The sequence below is a fragment of the Dryobates pubescens genome, chromosome 21, assembly GCF_014839835.1.
Source record: "Dryobates pubescens isolate bDryPub1 chromosome 21, bDryPub1.pri, whole genome shotgun sequence".
Lineage (NCBI taxonomy): Eukaryota > Metazoa > Chordata > Aves > Piciformes > Picidae > Dryobates > Dryobates pubescens.
The window spans coordinates 15394023-15418843 of record NC_071632.1 but is presented as its reverse complement, the minus strand read 5'-3'; the positions used below and the strand labels follow the sequence as shown (position 1 = coordinate 15418843).

Genomic DNA, 24821 nt, shown 5'->3' with positions numbered 1-24821 from the left:
AGAGAAAAAATAATCTGTATTGAAATAAGTCTTCAGTCTGTTACCATTTTACACTTACTAGTAGATACACTAATGTTCCTGAGAGCAAATATGAGCTTAGAATGCTTCATTTAAGCTATCTATACACGACAGTTGACCCATTTTTAAATTAAGTGCCTATTCCTAGTAACTAGGTCTCCTGAACCTACTAAAAAACCAAAATAAAATAGTGCAAAAGCTACTCAGCACATGTTCTGCTTTTGTTTTAACATAGCATAAATTAAGCACCTCCTCCACTTGAAAACAAATCTATAAGTAGTGTTCTGCAATCCTTATAAAACTGAATTTAACAAACTGCCACACTTGGAAGGTTTTTCTATTGACAAGCAAGGGAAACCAGGAATAATTTTCAGTTATAGCATTGAAAATGAGGAACTTGGACAGCATAAGCCAAATTTGGTTTGATTAGGAGATGGGACATATTGCCCATGACTAAAGGATCTCAAAATTCTTGAAATTAGAATATTCTCCCACGAATATTCTTAATGCTACACTACAGCAGACCAGCAGGTGCTGTATTTCGAGCACCTGGATTTGTTCTTTTAAAATCAATTTAACTGCTACTTTTGCAGACAACATTCCTGATTTTAGTTATGCTGATCTAATCACATATCCTCCAATAATGAACAATGAGTAATGCAAAATAGTGCACTTGGGAGCAGACTGGAAAAATGAGAACTGATTCAGTCTCAAAAGATTTTACAAGACATTAAAAAAAATAAAATGGACTTGCATACACTGGCCCTAAAAAGCACCTTCACAGCTCTGCCACTGAAGACTTTTCAGAGCCTTACTGAAGTCTTAACAGGATTTCCATTACAACACATCTTTACATCTGGGAATCTACTAGATCCTATTACATGATGTTTACTGGACAAATACACTCATGTAAAGCTTGCCAAGTCCATTAGCTGCTTGTGGACATGAGCATATTCTTAATGCTCTTTCATAAGCTTTCTCATCGGCAAAAAAGCACAAACAAAATAGGATTATGAGTTAAAGTTTAGACTCAAGACCATCCTACTCAGTGGAGGCCTTTTCAATAACATTGATAACCAGTGTTGTGAGTGAACTATATAGTAATATTATTTTCAAGAGTTAATTGCTTTGGATAAAGACTGCCCACTTGCAGTGTTCAGATCACGCTATATTTATACTTTGCTGTAGAAAAAGCTCTTTACTAAGCATTCTCCAGGAATATTAAAATAATTTTCCACTTCCCCTCCCCACATTAATCATACAAATCTCTTGACCTATTCACATCTGACTTATCATCAGCATACATAGTAAGTATTTTTGTTGAAGACATTCCAAAAAAACTGCAAGTCAAAGTACAAGCACGGTGATACAAGGGAAATCTGGCTTGATAATTCGCGTGCAGTCAATGCCTTCATTAACTACAACACTTCTGTAAGTTGCTTCTCCAGGAGCAAGAAAATGTCACACAAAGATCATAATCTGACGATTTTCCAACAGCCATAATGACCTTCATCAATTCACTACTTCTTAACATTACTGCCCAGCTCTGCCATACTTCATGTTTGCTGTCTGTCACTCACAATAGTTTATTCAAGATTTACTGCTAAAAATCCCAACCAGCACACAAGCTTTTGAGTTGCCTTTACTCAAATCACATTCTCAGATACATCTAACAGCACAACTAAGGTGTCATACTCACTGCACATGAGTTTACAGAGAACACTGTACTTTAAGTTGTTCCTTGAGCAAGGGGTGGGGAGCAACCATGCACATCCAAAACCATCCTAATAAGGAGAGACTTAAAACTGGGACTATGCATCCCAGCAGCATTCTCAAACTGTGCATTTTGGACACAACTTACAGTGAATATAGTTTCAAGCTATTTCTTCTTCAGCTATAAGCTTACAAAGTTGCTTCCCAGAGTTCATGCTTCCAGATTCTTTGCCAATATCAGCATATTAAGCACTCCTTTTGAAAAACAAAGTTAACTATTCCTATATTAGGCTGTCATAGCTTCAAGATAAGAAGAGCTAAGTTAAGCACAGATCATAACTGAACATTTTTCCTTCTAAGAAGAATCCTAAACTAACCAAAAGACTTGACTGCTACCATCTGTCTGTGATAACTCTAGAAACTGGAAAGAAGCTGGAGCCAATAGAAAATGCTGCATTTAACATCCAGCTGTATTAATTACTACTTTCCTCCTACCAGTGAAAGAGTGACAAAAACAGATGAAACGAACATTCTAACACTCCTCCTTAATTCCTCCAAGTTTTATAATGAGCTTTCCAGTAATGATGCATTCGTGATCACAAGAGGATGGCTGCTTTCCTAGAAGAGGCACAGGGAAGCTCTCCTGTCTTGGATTCAGCCATGTAACCCTCAGAATAAGTGCATGCAACAGTATCCCACTAAACCAAGGCTTCCAAAGAGGACACAAGAAATTTAAAACCCAAGCCATTAACACATCATTGCCTTGAGTCAGCCCATGCCCAAGAAGCATGCAGAATCATGTAAACAACAGCTTGGTTTGAACTTTGTCCCACAGGTTTTATTCCAGGTCTCTGACCTATGCTCACGCACAGTGAGGAAAGCTAAACTGACAATTTAGCTCCTATCTCTTCTTCCCCCAGAGAAATCAGGCAACATTTTCTGAGATATCTGTGAGGCAGGGACCAAGGAACTGTACACAGCTGAATTTACTGAGGTACTCACTGAATCTCAGAGCACTGCATGGAAGAGGATATAGGGAGATACTGCACTCTACACGTGCATATGCTGCTACCCCACTTCAGCCTAGAAGGACAAGAGAGCCTAACATCAACAACAAAAACCTTATTAATTGATTACTCAATGGTGCATACATAAAAAAGGCCAAAAAAAACCCAACTCAGCGCCAATATGACCCTTTTTGGAACAAATACCAAGTGGTTTTTAGCTTGCTAAGCTCTTCCTTGTAACATCCCCAACATTGTATCCAGTATCTATCCAGTGTCTTCAAATTTTAGGAAAATAAGCATCTGCTGAGGTCAAAAGGAGAAGTGTCATGAGAAGAAGCAAGCCAGTCTGCTGCAAGCAGAGTTCACTGAATTGATGTGAGACCTGTGATTTTAAGATGAAGTAGTATTTGCAAAATAGTTTAATAGAAAATATTATAGTTTAACCTTTGACTGTTCAGAACCAGAGAGCTTAAACTGACTAGGAAGAAATAAATGAGTCAGGTAAGGGCAACAGGATAACTCCTCCAGCTGTACTTTCAATGGCAACTGAAAGCACTAGATACGCTATGGCAGAGGAGTTGTAAACAACATTTTCCAAGTTTACTGACTTCCCCTCTCCCTGGAGTAACAGGACCGAAGATAAGGGCTGGGAGGAATGAATTTCACAAGGATGTGTGTTCCAGGTCATCAAAAGCTCAACTCAACGTTGTCCAGAACTACTCAAAGGGTATTTGCATACAGAATTTGTTACTTATGATACCATGTGGAAGTGGTAAAGAAAAGTTTTCCACTGTCAAAACAGGAAAGGGAAAGGTTTTTAGATGGAAAGCCATGTCAAAAATTAAAGTTTATTTCTGCTCTTCATAAAACAGACCACTCACTAAAGCAGAACGTCCCATGAACACTCTGTCTAGAGCAGTCATAGCACATCAGTTTCAAATGCCATTGCAAGTGTTAAAGCAAAACAAATTGCCAAATTGAGTTTTTACTCATCCTTTTATTTCTTGGACAAGAGCTGTGGCATTTAATCTAGCCTTAAAAATTCCAGCTTTGCAACACTAAGGAGTTTACCAAGAAGATGAGTAACTGAGCATGGGTGGGCTCATGGACAGCTGGCCTCCTCCGAGAGGCCATGCCCTCTCTTCACCACCACCTGCCTCCTGTCCCTGTCCCACACCCTTGTTCTCCTTGCAGTAAGTAGAGAGAAAATCCAATGAAATTCTCATCTGCAGCCAGCTTCCCCCCAAACCCAGGAGACAGAAATGATGCAACTGGCCAGGGAGCAAGTCAAACAACAGCTCCACAAGCACAGCATTGTGCAAGAGCGATTCTGCAGCTGCCCGCTAACGTGGCATCTCCACGATGACAGCCACTGGCAGCACAGAGCAGTTTATCTCAACAGGAAGAATTTCTCAATACTTGAAATTGTCTGCACAATCAGTAAACAGTCTGACAGGGTCAAGAACAGCAACTTCTGACAAGTTGCAATTCTCTGTTCTGTTCAAATTTTAGATGCAAGGTTTCTTTAACCCATCTTTTCCCTATTAGAATACCACTACTTAATGCACTTTGCCCGAACATTAAATGGCTGGCCACATCTAGCGCACTGCTGCCACAAGACTAGTGTCTTAACTCAGTCTCTACTGCCTTACCTACAGAACAAATTAGTGTTGTGTTCATCACACAAGGGTTCAAGAACTTTCACAATGAAATGCTGTCGAGTCACATCAAAGTACGTAACACTGTATTTAGCTTTCGGTATCTCATGCACAGTTATGCTCAACTTAGTACAGTTCCTAAAGTTCTCATACTGAAAGTTATGCTCAATTTAACTTGAGCATTGGGATCTTTATCTTCTTTAATTCAGAGTATCAAGATGCACAAAGTGGAGACACCACCATTTCCACAGCACGGGTCACCTATTCATCAAGCACAGAAAAGGACTGAACAATTTCCTGGAGTACACAAAGGCTTAAATGAATAGCAAAGGGAATTGTAGCCTCACTCTTTGACTCATCTTTTCACAAGATCATCAATGATCCCAGAACCCATCACTAGCTCATCATTCATCTCAGGGTTCATCCTTAGCAACTGTGTATGGTTAATCATGATTTCACCCCCGCCCAGTACTAATTACGGCTATGTAGCTGTTATCCTGCTGACCATTGCTATGCAGTTCAGTATATTATTTTAATGACTATAAAAATGATACATCTGGGTCAATAAAGAATTGTTTGTAATCACTGGAGACAATGAGTAGTTTGTGTTTTAGTCATATGCAACTTAATTCTTCCCTTAGACTTCTAAGCATGACCAATTATCAGGTATAAACAACCTGCTTTAGGCTCTATTTTTTTTCCATTTTGTAGTAATTTCCTTGTGCCATCCACATTATGGTATCAACATTAAAAAACATTTTCTGTTGCTTACAAAATCTCTTGCTGACACAGCACAGCTCAACTGGTGTACTTGCTCATGATAATCATGCTCAGTTTGCACAAAAAGTGGTGGCACTCTGCTTTCCAAGTGCTATCTGACCTTTCTGAAAGACAAACTAAAGGCTTTGTCCTTAGAATCCTGTAGGAGCAAACGCCTGAGGACCTTAATGAGATGTCTTTTGGTAACATTTTGAGAGGCTTTAAGAACGGAAGAGACCTTTATGACAAAGCAAACAGCATTTCAGAGCAACCTTTTTTGTTTTGAGGTGTGGGGGGTTGGGGTTCCCCCCCCCCAATACTATGGCACTCTAACCAACTGCCACAACTGTTCCCTGCCTTATCCTCATCTATTTTTATATTAGGCTATAAGGAAACATATTTGACAGTCTAAGGAGAAGTATTGTAGCAAGAACCACTTGTACTGTAGAAGAGGTTCACATGATGGTCTGTACCAAGAACACAAGCCTGCAGGGAGAGAAGGACACATGCTTGTTACTCCTCCTTCTGCACTGCACAATCTTCTCAAGGTTCATCAAAGGTATTCCTCTGCAAGCCTGAAGAAAAAAAAGAAATCCAGAGAACTTCTGTAGCATACATCTCACCTGGCCATGGCATGCATGCAGATGGCTGCAGCCAAGAAGCCCTAAAGAGGTCAGGGGAACTGCATCCTGGTGTCTCCTAACTACAGTGACATTCAGACATTCGTACCCCAGTCAACCAGTATCTGCTCAGATAGGTACCATCCTCTGTACTCCTTCCAGATTTCCAGGAGAAATTCTGCATCCCTGTAGCACCATGCACCTTCCTCCCCACAGCACCATGCCTAGAATATTTCAGATGCAAGGGAAATTCAGAGGTAGCGTGACTTTCCAGGCCTATCCTGCCAGCCTCATTAGCAAATCTGCTCCTAAACTTTAAGTTAGGCTGTACAACATAATATATAGCACTTTTAAAGTTAAGCTGATTAAGCTTGAAGATCGGGTCTAATGTTTCAGTTCACAACATACTTAGAGGGAAAGAGCCTGAACTTTGTTCTGATTTTTGCCTGAAAAGGCAAAATGCAACTCCTATTACTGGGCAGAAGCCATGTCCTTTCTCCTTATACAAACACTGCAAGCAGTTAATTAGCTATCTGAATAAACTTAACCTTTCCTTGGATCATTGGGTATGTACTACATCAAATGTCTTTCAAAGACATTTTTAGTAGCTGTCATTGTCTCATCACTAAATCACTTTTAAATGCTGTCATTAGAAATAAAAATTTATCTCTCTTGCTTTAATGCATTCCCCTTTTCCATCTTCAAGGTGTTAGTTCCCCTCAACACAAGGGAATGAGCTCTCGGCTTCCAGTCAGCTCTTTCTTGATGCTAAAGATCACTGGGGTGTACAACATCAATTACCTTTCTGCAAACCAGAAATACTGGGACTAGCATGTTTCAGCACTTCAAGAAACGCATCTTTGTGACTGCAGTTACCAACAGCAGCTCTCCATCTACTGCACAGGCACTGCCTGGACTGCACTTGCAGCACAGCTGAATCTTGCAGCAGAAGCCCATGACCACTACTGCATGCCCATCACATGGGAATAAGCTCTTCAGGTTTACCAGCAGTTTGCAGCTATCATTTTCCTTTTTTCATTTCTACACAACTGGCTGAAATTAACACCAGCACCTGGCAAAGCAGGGTGCCATGGAACAAGGCAGCACGTGCAGCACAGGATTTCAAATTTAGCATTTCTATACACAAACCTCCAAAACATCTCCTTGTGTTCTCAAGGAAATGGCCTCAAATTGCACCAGATGTTTAGGTTGTATGTTAGCAAAAACTTCTTTACTGAAAGAATGGTCAGGCATTGGAACAAGCTGCTCAGGGAGGTGGAGTCATCATCCCTGGAGATGTTCAAAAACCATACAGACACAGCACTTCATAACGTGGTTTAATGGCTATGGTAGTGTTTGGTCAAAGTTTGGACTCAGTCTTAGAAGTCTTTTCCAAGTGAAACAACTCTATGATTCTACAACTCTTCCTCTATCTAACCATCATACTTAAGAGAAACATTTTGCAGCTGAAGAAGCACAGACAGAAACGGTTTAGTTGTAAGAAGATTCCCTTATATGCTCTGTATAAACAACAAGATTTCAAAGTGTTCAGACAACTTCTTATTCTTCCTGGCTTTGCCATTCAGAAAAAGCTTAAAATTTGTTTAAGGTCATGCAAGTTAAGTTTAGCAATCACAAAAGGTTCAACAAGAATTTTGACAAGCTTTCTCCAAAAACAAAGTTAAAGAAATGTAACTAACAGCTTTCTTTAGAATTCATTCAGCAGTGTCAAACCGTACAGATGACACAGAATATCCATCAGAAACAGACATTTTCAAGACAGCAGTGCAGAAGGTGGTACTGTAGCAAAACAAGAAATAGTGTTTGTTTATATGTTCCTTCCAAAGTTGAAACTTTCAGTTCTAACTAAATATTAATTTTGAAACAGATTTTAGAACACCAAAAATTTGTTATTAACGGCGGGCCATGCCTTAAAGCAAAATACATTTTACTGCATTAACATCAAGTGCTTGATTGTTTTGACAGTTTGTAGGACAGATTTAATGGAGTTTTCCTACATATTATGCATCCCAGCTCTTTTGCATGTAGCCAGAGTACCTTTAGAGGTCGTCACGCATATTGAATGAAGTTTTGGCAATACAATCTGACAAGTTGTTGAAGCTAGACAGACGTATCCCACTAACTCAGGAGACAATGTTAAGAGACACTTTCCTATCATGATTTTGTATTACATTTGCACATGTTCACACCCACACACTGAAGACCAGCTATGTGTTTCCTCTTTTTCCAAATTAAAATTCATTTAACTCAATACTCCACCGAATACAAATAAGTAGCTAAAATTTGTCATGCATTCTGTTCAGGTTCCTGTAATCTAAAATACCTCAGAACACAAAAAAAATATTCCTGAAGTAGTAACTCCTCATTCTTTTGAGACTTCAGTGTGATACTAATAAAAGAGCTAAAAGGAAACTTCAATGTTTAAGTATAATCTATCGGTGAACTGTGACTTTTTCAGTTTCTATCTATTTAATAGAGAAACACTAATTGGGTCTTTGTTCCTTAAAAGGCCTTCAGAAATCTTTCACTTAGTCTTATGCCTCAAAAGATTAATCTTTGGCTACTATCCACAAACTTCTATAAATTTCCTCCTCATTCTAGTCGTGTTCCCTAAGTCATGTAAGAAATCCCATAGGAAATTCCAAATAGATTTCTCTTTGCAGAAGCCCCCAGGGTTCAAGCTATTCTTTGCTTGTCCGATCTTCATTAACTAACACAACATGCTGAATAATCCAAAATGTACACTTGATAACTTAGATCATCTGCTTATACCACTACCTTTTTCACCTTCATCTTTCATACAACTATGCTTAAAATTTGCATATTGCCTATGGTAAAGCAAGGAAGAACCAGTGCATCTGAACAAAGAAAATAGTTGTGAATTGCCTCTATGCTGCTGTTGATAAATACTTAAAACTAAAGGAGTCAATCAGGTTGACGAGTCAAATATTTTGCAGGAAATAGTAATTTGTAGGTTATCTCAAAGAATGAAAAGCAACAGAGCCATTAAATTTGCTTCCACTGGTTTTCCAAGAGAGGCAGTCAGTGATTCCAAACGCCTTAAAGAGTTGCTCAGGTTGTAGAAGGGTGGGCGCTTGTCTCGTTTTCACAACTAACAAGTGATAGGGTAAGAGGAAACAGCCTCAAGTTACACCAAGGGCCATTTGTCATGGGGTGCTCCAAAGCCCTAACTTCCCCCACCTCCATCAGCAGAGGTTTGATGGGGGAAGACAAAGGCGCGAAATCGCCTTCCCCTCAGGTAAAAAGGCTCCATTCTTCCCGCCGGGAGCTGAAGCCCCTCGCACGTATTCAGCTGCGGGGGAAAGCTCGAGCCGAGGCTCGGAGCTGCGATTGGCTGGGTTCTTCGCGCCCAGCATATACTGGCACTGGACACATTGCCTAGGGAAATCTTAAACAGGGTGACCAGAAAGTAGTCTGCACTCTCATTCCGGATCGTTTTGGGCGCTCATTTTGTACTCGCTCTGCTCTCGCTCTGGATTCGTGGCAAAACTGGAGTGATCAGCACCCGGACTTGCCTGCCCTGGGGTCCTGCCTGCCGTAAGGGGCGGCTGTTGGCTGGGACAGGCCGGCAGCGCGGCCTCCCTCGCACTGCTCAGGCGGTGCTGCGCACGAGCCCTGCCCTGCGGCAGCTGCGTCTAAGGACACTTTGATTTTGGCGGGCCCCTTTTCCTTTGGATTTGCGCCGCGTTACCCACGCATTGAATTACAAACCTGCAGTTCTGGAGCCTGCCACGGAAGAGAGACCTGGGGACCATCTCCAAGTTCCTGCTCCGTCCTGGTGAGTACAACCTGCATTCTCATCGGCCTTCCCTAGGGTCCTGGCTTGCCTCCGGTTTGTAAGTGGGGTAAAGCTACTTCGTGCCTTAGCCTTTTCCATCTTCTAAATTCTCTAAATTGTACTAGCGTTGCCCATAACCATCCTTGGAGAATTTGCAACTGACTGGAACCTGTAAATAAAATCTAACTAGTTTGTACGTAATTTTGGGGAGGGGCTTTGGGGAAAACAAAGAGAACTGTATTTTTGTAATTCCCGCCACGTTAATTTAATCCCAATCCAAACACCCTTTAGGCTGGGGATTAGGAAAAGTCTGTTCACAAAAAGGGTTATCAAGCACCAGAGCAGGCTGCCCAGAGAAATGGTTAACTCACAACCCCTGGAAGGATTTAAAAGCTAAGAAGATGCAGTACTTAATGTTTAGTGGTGGACTTGGCAGTGTTAGGTTCAGAGTTGGACTCAATGGTCTTAAAGGTCTTTTCCAACCTAAATCATTCCATGACTGTAGCCTGGAGCTTTGGCTTTGCACCACTGTAGCAGTCTTATCAAATGTTTCCAGAAAATTCCAGATCGTATAACTTGAAGCATCACCTGAATATGAAGACTTCAGAACAAGGCATTGATTTACCCCATGTCAAACATCTTTTTTTCCCTCGTCGATTCCTTGCTACAACTTCAACACAAGCATCTTTTCCCTCCCTCCAAAAAAACAATCCAGCATCCACTGCAATTATTTCTCAGGAGGAAATACATTATGTAGTGGCCCACATTAATTAACTTTTGGTAAACTTAAACATCCTAAATCTTCTTAAGAGGACTCCTAAGCAACGTATAACATGGACTTTCTTCACAGTTTCCTTTTTCCACATTCCATACACACTCATTTGCAGGACAGCTGTCATCAGCATGCAAGAACCATACAGGAAAGGAAATGTCCTGAGCAAGATTGGAAGGGAGTAATTTTAAGCAACAACCACCCCTCGAGAAATCAGGAAGCACAGTTTAGTTTCTCACATTATCAAATTCACAATGCATTTGCCATTCACTTTAAATATAGGCCTTGGAAAACAAAAAAGAAGCCTCTTAAATCCTTAAGGAGGCAGCTCCATGACCAAAAAGGACACTGTCGTGTTAGTACATTCTTTGCTTCACGTCTGCAGCTTCAGATTTGGGAGAACTTGAGATGACACCCAGGAATTTTGACTCATGCAGGATTCACAGAGCTTGAGTGCATTATGAACATCCCACAGAGAAGCTGGTCCAATTTTGGCTTGAATGCACAATTAAGTTGAGTAGTTTTTAAAATACACCCTTGAACGTCACCTTCAGGAGAGCTACAGGAAGTTAATCATACCCATTCTAGCCTGCTCGTCTAATCCCAAACGCATGGTTACGCCACGTCTCTGCAGCAGTGCGTACCGCAGAGGTAGCTGGTTTACCCAGAACCTACACTTAAGGCACTGTAATATATCTAAAGGAAGAGCTTCAACCTTACATAGCTTATAAATTACACGATCTGCATTTCATTTGGTTTCTCCTCTCAATGTTGATGCTAAATTGAATAATCAAACACCAAAACACTCAAATACACAAGGAAAAGCTGCAAGTTTTACCATTAAGAGATCGGAGTAGGCAATTTAAGAGTTAATCCTGGAGCGGTGTCCTCAAATAACCCTACGGTGGCTGGATATTATAGCTAAACACGCGCCTCTAGTGCTTCCAGCTACTGCTACCAAATGCGCTGTAGCGACTTTCACTGAACAGAGTAGTCAGTCACAGGGAAATGCAATTAAAGCTGGCATTTCCAGCCTCAGCGCAGTCCCCTGATAGCAGCAACCTTTCCTTTGAGCAGCACTGCTGCACCTTCATAAAACAAATGCAGTCCTATGAAAATAATCTTGGAATTTACTGGGGACTTGGCAAAATTTTACCCTTAGTTAGCTGCTGGATCCTGAACTGCTCTATTTTGCTGCTACATCTCAGGGTTTCCAATGCTGCAGATACAACCAGTTCTGTAAACCAAATTACAGCACACGACAGCAGTAATTTCTCCATTCCTTCTCTCTTGACATTTACATGGGCAATTTATTGCTTGCTAAAATTACCACTTCCCTCTGTCCAATATCAAAGGGATACTTCCTCAGGGCAGTATACTACTGTGAGAACAGATGTCATCTTTCAGAAGTAGAAAGCAAAGCCTCAGCTCCATTTTACAATACAAACCTCCTAATATTCAAATAATTCATATTTTCAAGCCCAGTAATTACTTTTCATCCGAGCAGTATTCTCAGTATTTAGAGGTTTAATATTAAAGTTACTGCTTTTCCTGCCTTTCTTGCTTTCAAGCACGGAGAATGAAGAACTGGGTTTTAGTTGTGTACAACCGCCTGGATGCCTTTCCATATAAATCTAACCTTGGCAGAAAATTTTGTTTCATCAGTTTTTTTGCCACCCACATGCCACAGTCAGAGACCATGGCTACTTCTGCCTGCAGTATGGACTGCTCTGCACCTACAAAAAAAAAAATGGTTTATTTAGCTGGGGAAGAAGACAGGTAAGCTACCACTAACTTAACTAGATTTCTCCCTCAACAGCTACAAACTGACATGAAGAGCATTTTCAGGGTGCCAGTCCAAATGTGTAAACTTGAGAATCAAAATTCCAACTGCTGCAAGTGTATCTGTAATACCAGCAGCAGGAGTTACATGAACAGCAAAAACCAAATCAGGATGAGGCCTGGGAGCGAAGCATCTACCTAAACAACGCCTCCCTGCTTATCTTAAATCCATCAGTTTGATACAATACAGAGAATCCCAGTAATAAGCTACTTTACATGATGATCTAAGAAACCTCTTTCATGCAGGCACCTATGATCTGAATTTACATATTTCTTCTGTACAAAAAAGAACCAAACTGAGCACAAGGCATTTGGGAACATTATAAGGTGCTTTTAGAGTGGCTGTTACTCTAAAGATGTTCAGAAGGTCTTAGACTTGCTGGATTTATTTCCATGCAAAACCATTATTTCCAGTTATATCTGGGATATATTAAATTATGACCAAAATACAGATATGAAGATTACTTTTAGTGAAGGCAGTAACTTTTTAGAATGTTAGTCTTCATTGAATGCATAGCAGAGATTTTTTTATTTCCACACTCCCCCCCCCAGCTGAGTCTCAAGTAGTTGGGTCCACTCTGGTCACATACCAAACAGCAGTAATTGAAGTCAAGATCCTTCTATTGTGAAACTATCAGATTTTGGGATGAAACCCAACTGACTTCTACTCAGAACCTAAGACAAGCACAGTTACATAATGGAATTTAACTTTCTTAGACTGATTTAAGTCTGAGCAAAATGCAACAAAGACATTCTTGTGCGATTTTGTCGAGCGTCATGCCACAACCTGCATGTTATATCCACATGTAACTGGCCTTCCTCACCGAAAAAAAAAAGTCCCAAAGTTCCCAGCAAATACTCAGTATGCTTCTCAGAGAGCACATCTGCCTGGGAATTCGTGAGGCCTCCACTGAGATCTCTCCCATCAGCAAAGAATACTAGTTTCACATATGAAAGGGTTGATGGTGGTGTTGAAAGAGAACGAGTGTATTCAAACAAGCAGACACCTGAATTTCCTATTCCAAGACCTCTTCTATCAGAATACCACTCCCAAGCTCTAGTCTGACAACAGCACTGGCGAAAGAATAACATTTAATGCAAGGAAACAAGGACTTAGCATGAAGACTATACAAGATTCAGACTCTGTTTCACAAATCCCTCTTGGGGACATGCTTGCCCACCACTGTATACGCTCATAACCTGAAATATCCACGAAATTGTTGAATCATCAACTGTAGGGAACAGCTCATTGCTTGAAATACGTGTGAGATCACCAGGTTTTAATGATGTAACAGACACAGGGCAAAAGATGTCCAAATCTCCCCATTTTCTGATTATCTTCATCTCAAACACAAGGACTTGAGTTCACAGAGCAGGACACCCAAGCATTTATGCTGATCTATAAAACTGCAAGCATTTTACAGCTTACCAGAGTGAGCCTCCCTCATTCCAGGGTCAATATTAATATTAATGGCAAAGCAATGTAGATTGCTAATTATAAAGCAAAACCTAAAAACATTTCCTTCCAGTCCTTCAGATTTAAAAATTATGCCCCACCTAAATGAACATTAGCTCTATGCAAACGCTCTTCTTCTACCACCTAAACAATTGTCCAAAGAAGGAACTACATCCTTTCTTACCCAGGATTCAATACTCTTATGATGATACACAGCAAACCTTATTCAAAAGCTTCTCTACAGCCAAACTAAGTTGCTATCCTCCTGGGCGTTAGGAAGCACACTTGAATAAGCGGAGAACCCAATCTAAAACTCACAGACCCCAATGACTTGTTTGCACTGCTTGAACATCTGCCTAGAAATTCAAGGCTTGTGTATTTAAGAGTAAATTTGCAGCTTTAACAAGCAAAATTTTTACCTGTAACATAATGGCCAAGGACAATGAATGGAAAAGTACAGTAAACTAGATTTTTTTCCCCCCTCTTAACTCAATATTCCCACAACTTGTAGCTATTCTAACACAACTGATCCTGTCCTACCAAGTAGAACACCACATCTGTCTCAGAAGCTTGACCTGAAAAAGTTCAGCAGTAGGTCTTACCAGACATTACACATATTTTTGCCCATTCTTTCCATAAGTACTACTGCTCAAATCACAACTAACCAGATTAATACTATACTTTCTCTTCTGGTTTTGACTGCTATTTGCCCCTGCCAAGAGAGGAAAAACCAAAGCTCAACTGTACATCCCGTCTCGACAGTTTCAAGCATTCTTCCTTCCCACTTATTCTGCCCATTGCTTGTTTTCTCCAGTACTCAATGAAAAGAGACAAAAGAAAGCCTAACACAATACAATGAAACGGACTGCAGGGTAGCTCCGCTTATGCCTCTCTGTTTTGAGAGCCCGCTGAAACATCTGAAACCGCTTTCCGTCACTGAATGGAGGAGAAAGGATTATAGGTAAGCGCAGTTACAGAACAAAAGCCCCATCAGCTACTATACACTCGTGCTGGACGCTTCCAGGAAGTTCCTCCCCGCAGATGGAGCCTGCGCTGGACTGCACCAGCAGCGCTGTGCGACAGCAACGTGATCCCGTGCTGGGGACACCACGACCACTACAATCCCACGGCCTTAACGAGCACAAACAGCTCCACAGCAGCTTTACGACGTTGCTGATGGGGATGTGAAGAACATCTATTGAGAAGGCCAAAAACCCAACAAACTAGAAATGGGAACAGATGAACCTGTTTTCCCCTCAGCACTCCGAAATTGCTTCTAACCCCCATGTAGGGACTCGTCTGAAGAAAGCTGCACCACAGCTTCACGGAGCAAACGGGAACAGAGCACTCCCGCTCCGCACCGCATGCCTTACCGGTCCCAAGGGCTAGCAACCACCCGCATTATGAGCGGCTGGCGTAACACTGCTCCTCTGGGACCGGCAGAGGCGGAGATGGCAGCAGTTCGGGGTTTGCTGCCAGCACACCGACAGCCGCCGGGGGGGCAGGCACCTCCTCACCAACAACGCCCCCGACACGCTGTTCCAGGGTGCGCACCGCGCGGCTGTTGCAGGAGGCCCGGCTGGGAGCGCGGCGGCGGGGCGGGAAGGGTGGTGGTGGTGCGTGTGAAACTTCCTATTAAGGGCACAGCGGCCCCGCAGCCCCGGGTCCGCAGCGCTTTGCGGCGCCGCCATGGCGGGGCCCGCCCGCCGCAGCTGCGCGCTCCCGGCGGCGGGAAGCGGGGCGGCCTGGCCCTCCCCTCCCCGCCGCTGCACCTGCTGCGGCGGGGGAGAGCGATGAGGCGGGGGCCGCCCGGGCCGGGCCGCGCTCCCCACTGGCAGGGGGGCGCTGCAGAGCCGGGTCCAAGGGAAGACGCCGCACCTCCGCCCCAACGGTCTGTTACCCCCACCCCTTCCCTCACACCCCACCTCGCAGCGGCGCCCCACGCTCACCCACGCTCCGGTAGCCCAGGATCGCGATCTTGCGTGACTTGGACGGCGGCATCTTCTCTCCGCCCGGCCCCGAACCACATCAAGGGCGGCGGCAGCGGCTGCGGTCGCGGCGGCGGTAGAGGAGGAGGAGGCGGCGACAGCGGGTGGCGGTCGGCTGACGGGGAGCGGGGCGCGCCGCCAGCGACATGCGGCGGGGGTAGACGGGGGAGGGGCGGCGAAGCGGCGGCCCGACCGCACGGGACCCGCGGCGCCTGGCAGCAGCGGCGGCGCCCGCCCCACGTGACCGGCGGTCTCGCCAACCCCTCACGTACCTGTGCGTCACCGCGTCACAGGCCGGAGCAGCGACCTCGCCGCCGCCGAAAACCGGCGCCAGGCGCCGACAGGGGAAAAACCCGCTGCGTCATACCTTCCCGCCCCGCCTCGCCCCTCACCCGCCGAGCGCCGATTGGGCGGCGCCGTGGCAGCGCGGGCGCCGATTGGCGGAGAGCGGCGGCTGCGGTAACCGACGGCGTTCAAAGAAAGGGGCGGGGCTAGTCGGCCAAGGGCGCGCGGGGACGCGGATTGGGCGGAGGACGCTCGAGTACCGCGCGTGCGCAGCGGGGGGTCGGTGCGCTCGAAGGAGCGCGGCACGCTCCGGCGGTCCTCCAGGCGCGCCGCTGCGGGAGCTGAGGTGCAGGATGAGCCGGGGTGGCGGAGCTGCTGCCGCGCCTTTGGGCGGGGGATGTTTCGTGGCCCCCACCGCTGCGGGGCGTGCTCGCAGCCTGTTGTCCTGGCTGTTCCAAGGACACTTGCCGCTGCCCTGCCTGTCCCGCAAAGGAGCACTCCGCAGGCTGTGACGCATATTTGAAGTCATCTTAGTGCCTCTTCGTTTTGTTCGTAGGTAGCTGCCGCGGAAACGTCTGCTCTGAGCATGTTCAAGTGCAGCAACTGCGCTTGAAGGAAAGGGCGGGTGTATAAGAGAAAGTTGTTACTTACGAGATCCAAGCGGTGTTGTTTTTCCCCCCTCGAAAGCCGTACCACGTGTGCTGATGGGGACTTCAGCTCTTGATGCAGAATTTAGAGACAGACGTGGAGAACAGGAAACTTGGCTTTCTCCCTCTCTACTGCTGCTTTGAACATGCTTTTGGAAATACACATTCCACCTTTTCTTAAAAGATTGATGTTACTTAGATACAGCAATATTTTTCTCTGTGTGGATTTATCTTTTGGGGGGCTACACTGGTATCTAAAATGCAATTACACCAAGGTACAACTCCCTGATAGAAATAAAACGGCTTACCAGTTTGATGGTGTTAAGGGATACAGGTCATCTCCCTGATTTTATCATCTATGAGCATCATCTAACGTGGTAAGGGGCCAGGGAACTAAAAGGAAGGAATGTTTTTTATACAGAAAAGCAATTCACTTCTGAAGCAGCAAACAAACTTTAGGGAGGCATTTGAAATTTTTTGGATAGTCTGATCATACTCCACTTCTGGATTATAGGAACTTGAAGGCTCAGTGCTAGTACCATGTGAACAGCAGGTGTGATGGCCTCTGGTGAATAGGCACACAGCCAGTTACTTCATGAGAAAATGAGATAAACTTTATGTACTTTCAACAGTGATGACTCCAGTGGCTATTATTCTGTATATACCTTTCTCCACATCCAGCCTCTCTTTTTTTTCCCCTCACTGTAATGCAGATTCCTCCTCCACCACAGCTCTGGAGTACCATAGCACAGAATTTGTGTGACCCTACCACACGGGTGTATTTTGTGGGCCTGCAGAAAGAGCAGCACTGGAAATCCTCCCTTTGTGATGGTGTTCAAAGCTGCTAAGAGGTGTGGAAGGACAGTCCTGGCTGATGTAGGTCACTGTATACTTTTCTGCCCTGGATGTTTTAAAAGATGATCTTCGAAAAGACACAAGGATTGCAGTAGCCATAATCCTGCAGGACCAGTCTTTGTGTACCTCTGCAGCTGTGCTGCCATCTTTGCCCTCACTCCCTCTGCCACCATGCTGTGATCCAAAATTTGGGTTATCTGCTGAATCAGAGGTCTGAGAGAACTGAAATGTGTTACTTCCAATGACATAAGTGGATTTGAATATGCAGGTAAAGTTTGTGGTAGCTACACTTTTAACTTCCATACCCTTCCAGTTCCTGTTGCTTGTGTTTTGATGCTGTGCTTTTTACTCTGCTGAAATCTAATCTGCATTTTCAGACAGTATCTCCTTCCTGGAGCCTTCTCCAGGCTGATTGTGTGTGAACTCCCACTGTTTACATGCTTAGGTCTGAACAGCTTCACAAAGTCACTATGTAGCCCTTTTGCTAGAGTTCTCTCCCCCTCTAAACAATCTGAGAGTGATGTCTAGGTTGTAATCTTGCAGCACCACACTCTGTAGCAGCTGTAGCATTAGGGATTAGAGTTTTGCTTCCATCTTCCCTGGTCCTACTCCAGATGCTTCAATTCTAGTGTTTGCAAGTTGTGCTCTGAACTACAACAGAGTTCAGAGACCTCTGGGACGAGGGATGTACCCTGTGTTCCTATACACTGGCTGTGACCCAGGCCTGCTTTATATCTTGATTTGTCCTTCAAATCAGATGTTGCCTTCATGTCAGCTCAGGTGATAAATTACATTAATTTTATTGTAAATGAGTTAGCAACATGGTCACGAATGCTACACATCAGGTACAGCCCACATTCTGCAAAACACTGGAACTGCAGGCTCCAATGAAGTGTGTGTAGCGTGATGAGGAAGCAACCTTGAGGGAGGCTGCAAGAATGGAACGTGTCTCTTTTGTTGCCTCTGCTTTTCTGTGATGAAGAAGCCATGATGAATTTAATGTAGTAAACTTGCAGTCAAGAATTTTTATGATAATACAGCACATAGAAACCCACAAACACAGAACAGCTCTGACTTGTGCATTCAATTCCTGTAACAGCAATTACCAGTGTAATTACCTGCCCTGTCCTTTCCCAAATCAGGACCTTCCCTGGGAGTGCTTTGAAGTGTGTCCAGTGTTTGCATTGGGCATGCTTCCACACGTACAGCACAGACTCTGCTGCCCAGAGGGGTTACAAAGTACATTCAGTGCACTCTTACACTTGTCCCTGCATTTCCACAATGCTTCTATTTTCCAATATTCAGGCAGAAACCCTGGCAAAGTCTTCACAGAAGTTAAGAAATGCGTTTGGTTCACAGGGGCTACTGCCATCACAGGCTGATGCCATGCAGACCCTAGTGTGCAGCTGGCAGGGACACACTCTAGAGGTACTTCTTCCTGTGAGTGCAGGTCACCTCCTGTTCCCATTCACTTCACTGGGAACAGGTCTGACTGCTGTCATCACACAAATGTGTACTGAGAAAGCGACTTTCAAAACCACACTTAAATTAAAGAACAGTGTCTGCAGCATGCATTTTGCATAAATGCATGATGTGGCTACAAGGGCAGTATTAAATAGAGAGTGGCATTTTCCTCTGGAAATTGCCCCTAGTAAGTGCTCAATAGGAGAGCATAAGGGGTGAAAGTTCATAAGACACTTTTGAAGTGAACTGCTTACTTAATAACACTGGAGAGTCCAGTATGAACAGTTAGAGAGCCTGCTCTGGGACAGGTTAAGCACATGTGGTTTCCCTTCTAGCTGGACCAAAACTGCAAGATGTGATTTACCCTACACTCTCCAAACATATCAAGGAGTGTTGTCAAAGCAGTGCATAGTCTTGGAACAGCCTCAGTCAGATGCTCAGCTGCTGTGAGGACAAGAGCTCTGGCCTCAGAAGGTGAGGCTGGCTCTCTCTGTTAGCCAAACATTCCCAGCCAACTAAGTAAAAGCAGATGAATAGGCCTTGGATATGCAGCAATTGCAGTTCAGCTCAAATACTATCAAGAAGCTGCCCTTAAGGATCTTAAGCCTTTTAGATAGAAGTATTCTGGAAGTAAAACAGGAAAACATTTTCATCAGTCAAGTGGCCAATACCAGCAAAGGGTCATTTTTCCTGTATTAGTTCAGACCATTTTTAGATACCAAAAAAATACTGAGGCCTGAAGTCTACCAAGAAACACTTTCTTACACCTGAACAGCTAAAAATATCTGTGGTAGGTAAACCCCAAACTTGATCTGCTCCCTTCCAAGACCCAAGAATCACTTTAGACTAATTCTCCTTTACAGATTACTCTTGCTGGACCAGGAAATGCAGAGAAAAGCATGGGAATCAATCAATCAATCAATCAATCACATTTTATAGCCTCACTGCTTAAAGCAAAATCCCTTTCTATGGCATTTCACATCCATTCACATTGCTGTTACTGAACAAGTTTTCAGCATACAGTGGGGATGCTCACTACCACCAGCTCCATTTACAGCATTGTCCTTGTCTGGATGAAAAACCAGCACCTGGAGCCACTGCTTACTGCCTGTCCAGAGGACAAACTGTGCAACAATGCGAGTTTAATGACATTTTATTGATGCTCTTCTCTAGAGAGCCCTCACAAGCTATTTGAAGTCCTAGATCAAAGCTTCAGTTGCATGGTCACTGCAGCAGTGCTGCTGAGTCACCCCTCCCTTATGCTGGAATGAGCATTTTTGTATCTCCCTAAGAAACTGCTCTGTATTAAAAATGACTTGATTTCTTTAGTGTTGTCTACTGCATCAGCACTGCCACTTGTGCCAGCACACACAGTGCCATTGAGAACACTGCTGTTCATTCATGCTGCTGGAGTTACGCTGCAGCTCTGCTTCTCACAAATGCAAAGTTCAGAACTCAATTCCAGACAGGAAGGGTGAACATTCTCTAACTACAGTTTTGCATCCCTGAGGAGGCTGCTCTCCATAATTTTCCTGGTCCTGTGTCTGAAACACATCAACAGCACCTGCAATGGTAAAATAGGAAGCCCGTGCGTGGTTGGTTGAAAACTGCAAATTCATTCTGGCTTTCTGCATACCAATTTGTGCAGCCAGGCCCAAAGCTGTCTGCAAGGAATGGGGCCAAAAGACTTGGTGTTAAAAAAAAGTGAGTACATAACGTACCTCACAGTTGTTCAATCCTCACATCAAAAAATCCATTGAATCTAGGGCTGAAGAATATGCTCATGCATAGATTTGGATTTAGATAATCCCTGACCTCCCTCCTCCAGAGGTGGCTACAGGACAGGTACTGGAGCCACGTCTGAGCTTTCACAGTATTGCATCTCTGTGGCTTAGGTGGCATTAACATGTAGCAGTGCTGATCTTTCATCTTTAATTCAGAGTTCTCCAGAGTCCCCCAGAACAGCCCCCACTATTTTTCATTTCTCTCACTCCACAAAAAAGAGAGTTGTGCTGATCTCAGACAGCAGCAGTCGGCACCAGGGCCCATGGTGGCTGTTGTTAGGCCAAAGCAACCATTTCAATTCCATACCATCTGGAACTGCAAGGAAGAGTCAATATTTACCCAGTCAGAAAAGGTGCTGGAGACTTGACCATGTTTTTCACAGAGTGCAAGAGATGAAGAGATAAGTCTCAGAGAACAGTTTCCACTGTGAACTAAAGGAATATTTTTGTACATGAAAAATGCCAGTAAGAAAAATGTCACACATTTAGTTCTAAATTTAAACTCTTTTAGAAAGTGAAAGAGTTCTGATGAAAGGGGTTTCCATTACTATGAAACACCTCTCATTTTATATGAAAAACTGAAAACCAGTAACCTTTTACATCAGTGCATATTAATGGAATAATAATGCATTATCCCAGCACAGTGTCCAGTCTGGAAAGAGTACAGAGCAGCCCTACCTGCGTTAACACATTAGCAGAAGCCACCTCTGAAGTCAAATGAAAAGAAGGCGGCTTCTATACCTAGTCCACAAAGGGCACATACATTTATACATGCAGAACGACTTGGCAAGAACTGCTAAAACCAAACTGATGTTGTAGGGTTTAATTACTTCCATCTACAAGAATCTACAATTATAAAAGTCTCATCTTCAAGCTTTACAGTACATTTACATCAGCAAATAACCCACAGCTTTCCTCTCTTCTCCACTTCTGTACAAATCATATACAATAAAAAAGGTTCAGGTTGGTTGTACAAACATTGTTTTACACTTTAATACAGGTGAAAATACTGTTCTCTGGCACCTCCTTTCCTCTGTGGTGCCTGTGTATTACAGTACTGAGCACTTCCCATCCATGCCTCTGGAATCTTCAGCTCAAGCAACGTGGACTGATCAACAGACCACAGCTTCTGCAGCTCCAGAGATTTAAATAATGAGAAAAATCTACCACTTGTTTGTATAACAATCAACAGTTTATTAATGGATATGGTGAAATTTTTAGCTATCCACCAAAGATGTGTAAAAAATCGTCATGAAAGTAAAAATAAATAAAGCTGTTTTTAAAATCAGTCTTGTTTTACATCTCGGTTCAGAATGCAACATTTAACACAAAACTCTCATTGAAGGTTTAAAGTCTATCGACGTTCAAATTACAGCTTTTATGACAAATCTGATGAGAACTGAAACTGATTTGGTTTTAGGTTTAAAGACTTTCACATTCAAATACAGTGTCTCATTTAGCACAACACTTCCTTTGACAGTGATGGGCAACAGTGATGACATATTGCTGTATTTTGACATAAGGCACTATGATATGAATATGCCATACACTTGCCTTATGTCACACATATCCATTGCTGACCAGTGACTTCTGCCAAATACAAAATGAGAAGGTTTCAGATTACAGTGCATTTTAATGAAGGACATCATGTGAAGTCTTCCAGCAAATGTTTTGAAGACATTTTGAAGTACAAGCCTACATTTTTACATAAGCTTTTGTCATGCTTTTTTTGCGACATCACTGGGGGGAATAGACTCATCATCCATCACTAAGTCCCAATACACATTCTCAACCATCCTGCTCTGTTCTATTGCAGTCACTGTTCTTCAGACAAACTTGACCCAGAAACTTTGTTCAGGTTCTCCTACAGCAGTGGATACATTCACAGCAGTCATTCACTTTCGTTCTCCTTTTGTTTGGCACCTGTTAACAGAAGAGGAAAGCGTGTGTGATTTCCCTGTGCACACAGCTTGGCTTCTGCAAAAGCACTGCTCGTTCTGAACGCTGGAACTCTCTCTGACCCTGTTATCAGAGTCTTACAGCTCGATACCACTTACAGATGGGCATGATGAAAATGCCCACATGAAACAGTGCGGAAGGCTTTGAGACCATCATTGCTTCTAACTTCATTGACATGTAGTCTAAAGAACTCTTCTGGGAAGTTACTCGAAGTGGCTTTGAAAATTCTCACCAGCAAAAAATAAACCCAACCAAAAAGGCACATCCCAAATCTGCCCATCAGTTCAGGAGCCAGGCCTAATCACCATCATCGCCTCAAAAATGAAGTCTGGCCTGAGAAGGAAGTAATGAGAATTCAGCTGAACTACACTGGGTTGATGGACCCGTTTTCCCTGGGAAAGATCCAAGAGACCTGCTCAGCAGGACTGCACAGCATTTTACCTCTCCTCCAAGTTCTCAAACTAGCCACACACTGGGCAACATCTGAACCCTATGGTGAATTTGGCTTCAGCATCTCACTCCAGAGCAAGAATCTCTTGCCAGCAACCTGGAGTTACTACTTGTAATGTATAATCAAACACTGAAGGATTCATCACATACAGCCAGATTTAACCCCGTAACTGACACTTTTCTCCCTGACATAGGCTGGTCTTAATTCCTGCCAGTCAACAATGGTTTGGTTTGTTTTTTATAGTCTGTGAAGAGGGATGGACGATTTAGGGCATGGTTTATCCCATTGTTCTTGCACAACCACTTTAAGAGGTTCATCACACTCTGGACAAGATCTACATGGCAGACATCCTCGCTTCCTAAGACAAGTCTCATTCTAAAATCAAGCAGTTGCCTGTGGAACTGCAATCTAATGTCTAACGGTGCCTAAAAGATGCCTTCCTTCACCTCATCTCTTCCAGTGGCATAATCCATGCCCCCTTTGCTGCTCTAGGCCCTGTACTCAGTACTGGGCTCTCTGTGAGCCATTTCAGTGTGTGCCACACTGACAAAACTCTGCAGCTATTTTGCTGCTTCAATTTCACTTCAAAGAGTTAAAGCAGATCACAGTGCCATGAGTGTGGGTGCTGCTACACACTAAACACTAGAAACACACAGCCCAGAGTATGGGAGCAGAAGCTGCCCTTCTGAATTACAGAGCACTACTGAGAAGTCCATGCAATTCCAGTATGGCAAAGCTCTCAATTTGTCAGTATCCAGATTCATCTTTGCTCCAAACTCCAAACAACTCTGCTCCATTAACAATAATCCTACTACTCCCTTGGATCTTCCTCTCCTCCGGTCAGGAGGGAAACTACCTCCTCTGCCTGTCTTTGTATCTCCCTCTTGGGATGGACACAACCCCCTCCATTCTCCTGGGCAAATGAGTCCACTGGGCCCAGGCCTTTGGGCCTGTTTCTCTTGCTCATACCCTTCACAGAAGGCTGGGTTGCATGCTCTTCCAGGTCATTTAAAGGAACCAGATGCACTGACATAATACCTCGAAGCAGTAATCACCCATTACTTATTTCAGAGAAGTCTTACTATTTTAAAAAGCTGACTAACTTGGGGTTTAGAATTCATGATTTTTTTTTACAGCTACAGAAGAGAAAGGCTTTTCCATTACTGAACTATCTACCAGTAAGAGCTCCTAGTGAAGCTCACATTTAGACTTTTTCTGAAGGACATATTCAGCTCTCTTTGCTTAGTTTCATTTCTGAATTTATTTTTTGCAGACCAAACTATAGTCTTCAAGACATTTTTTGTCTTCCTCACAGAGCCAAAAGAAAAGAGGGCCTTTCTTTAGTTCTTGTGACACTGAAATCATTTACATGTTCAAAGTGAAGTTACAGTTAAGAACTTAAAGCAGGTTAGTAACCTGGGCAAAACTCTACAAGACCCCAAAACTACTCAGAAGAAACAAAAACACCAACACACACCCCAAAAGACAAACCACCAATAAAGGGAAAAAAAGCCCCAAACCAACTACCCTTAACCAATCAACATAAAAGTATCAGAAACAAATCTGTTATTGGAGCCTCCTGTTAAAAGGAATCAGATTATGTTTAGTAATACACTGGAGGTTTCTACTGGAATAATGCTGATGGCCTGGGGTGCTGTCTCAGAGAGCTGTGCCAACCAAAACCCACAGCAGAGCTGGACAACTGCAGGGCTCCCAGGAAGTG

At 43.5% G+C, this 24821-nt stretch overlaps 2 protein-coding genes across 6 annotated transcripts in view; both read right to left on the bottom strand.

The window, feature by feature from the left end:
* RHEB (Ras homolog, mTORC1 binding) overlaps nt 1–15918 on the bottom strand; it is a 34307-nt gene extending 18389 nt beyond the window's left edge. For both annotated transcript variants that reach the window (XM_054171249.1, XM_054171250.1), the window contains exon 1: nt 15615–15918. In XM_054171249.1, coding sequence (XP_054027224.1) covers nt 15615–15666 — 52 coding nt within the window. In that variant the 5' untranslated portion in view covers nt 15667–15918. The remainder of the gene's footprint in view (nt 1–15614) is intronic.
* A 5538-nt stretch (nt 15919–21456) lies between these two features.
* The window catches only part of PRKAG2 (protein kinase AMP-activated non-catalytic subunit gamma 2), a 185101-nt gene continuing 181736 nt past the window's right edge, over nt 21457–24821 (bottom strand). For 3 of the 4 annotated variants that reach the window (XM_054171407.1, XM_054171409.1, XM_054171408.1), the window contains exon 16: nt 21457–22611. In XM_054171407.1, the coding sequence (XP_054027382.1) occupies nt 22580–22611 (32 nt within the window). In that variant the 3' untranslated portion in view covers nt 21457–22579. The remainder of the gene's footprint in view (nt 22612–24821) is intronic. The other variant, XM_054171410.1, reaches the window with a different exon arrangement.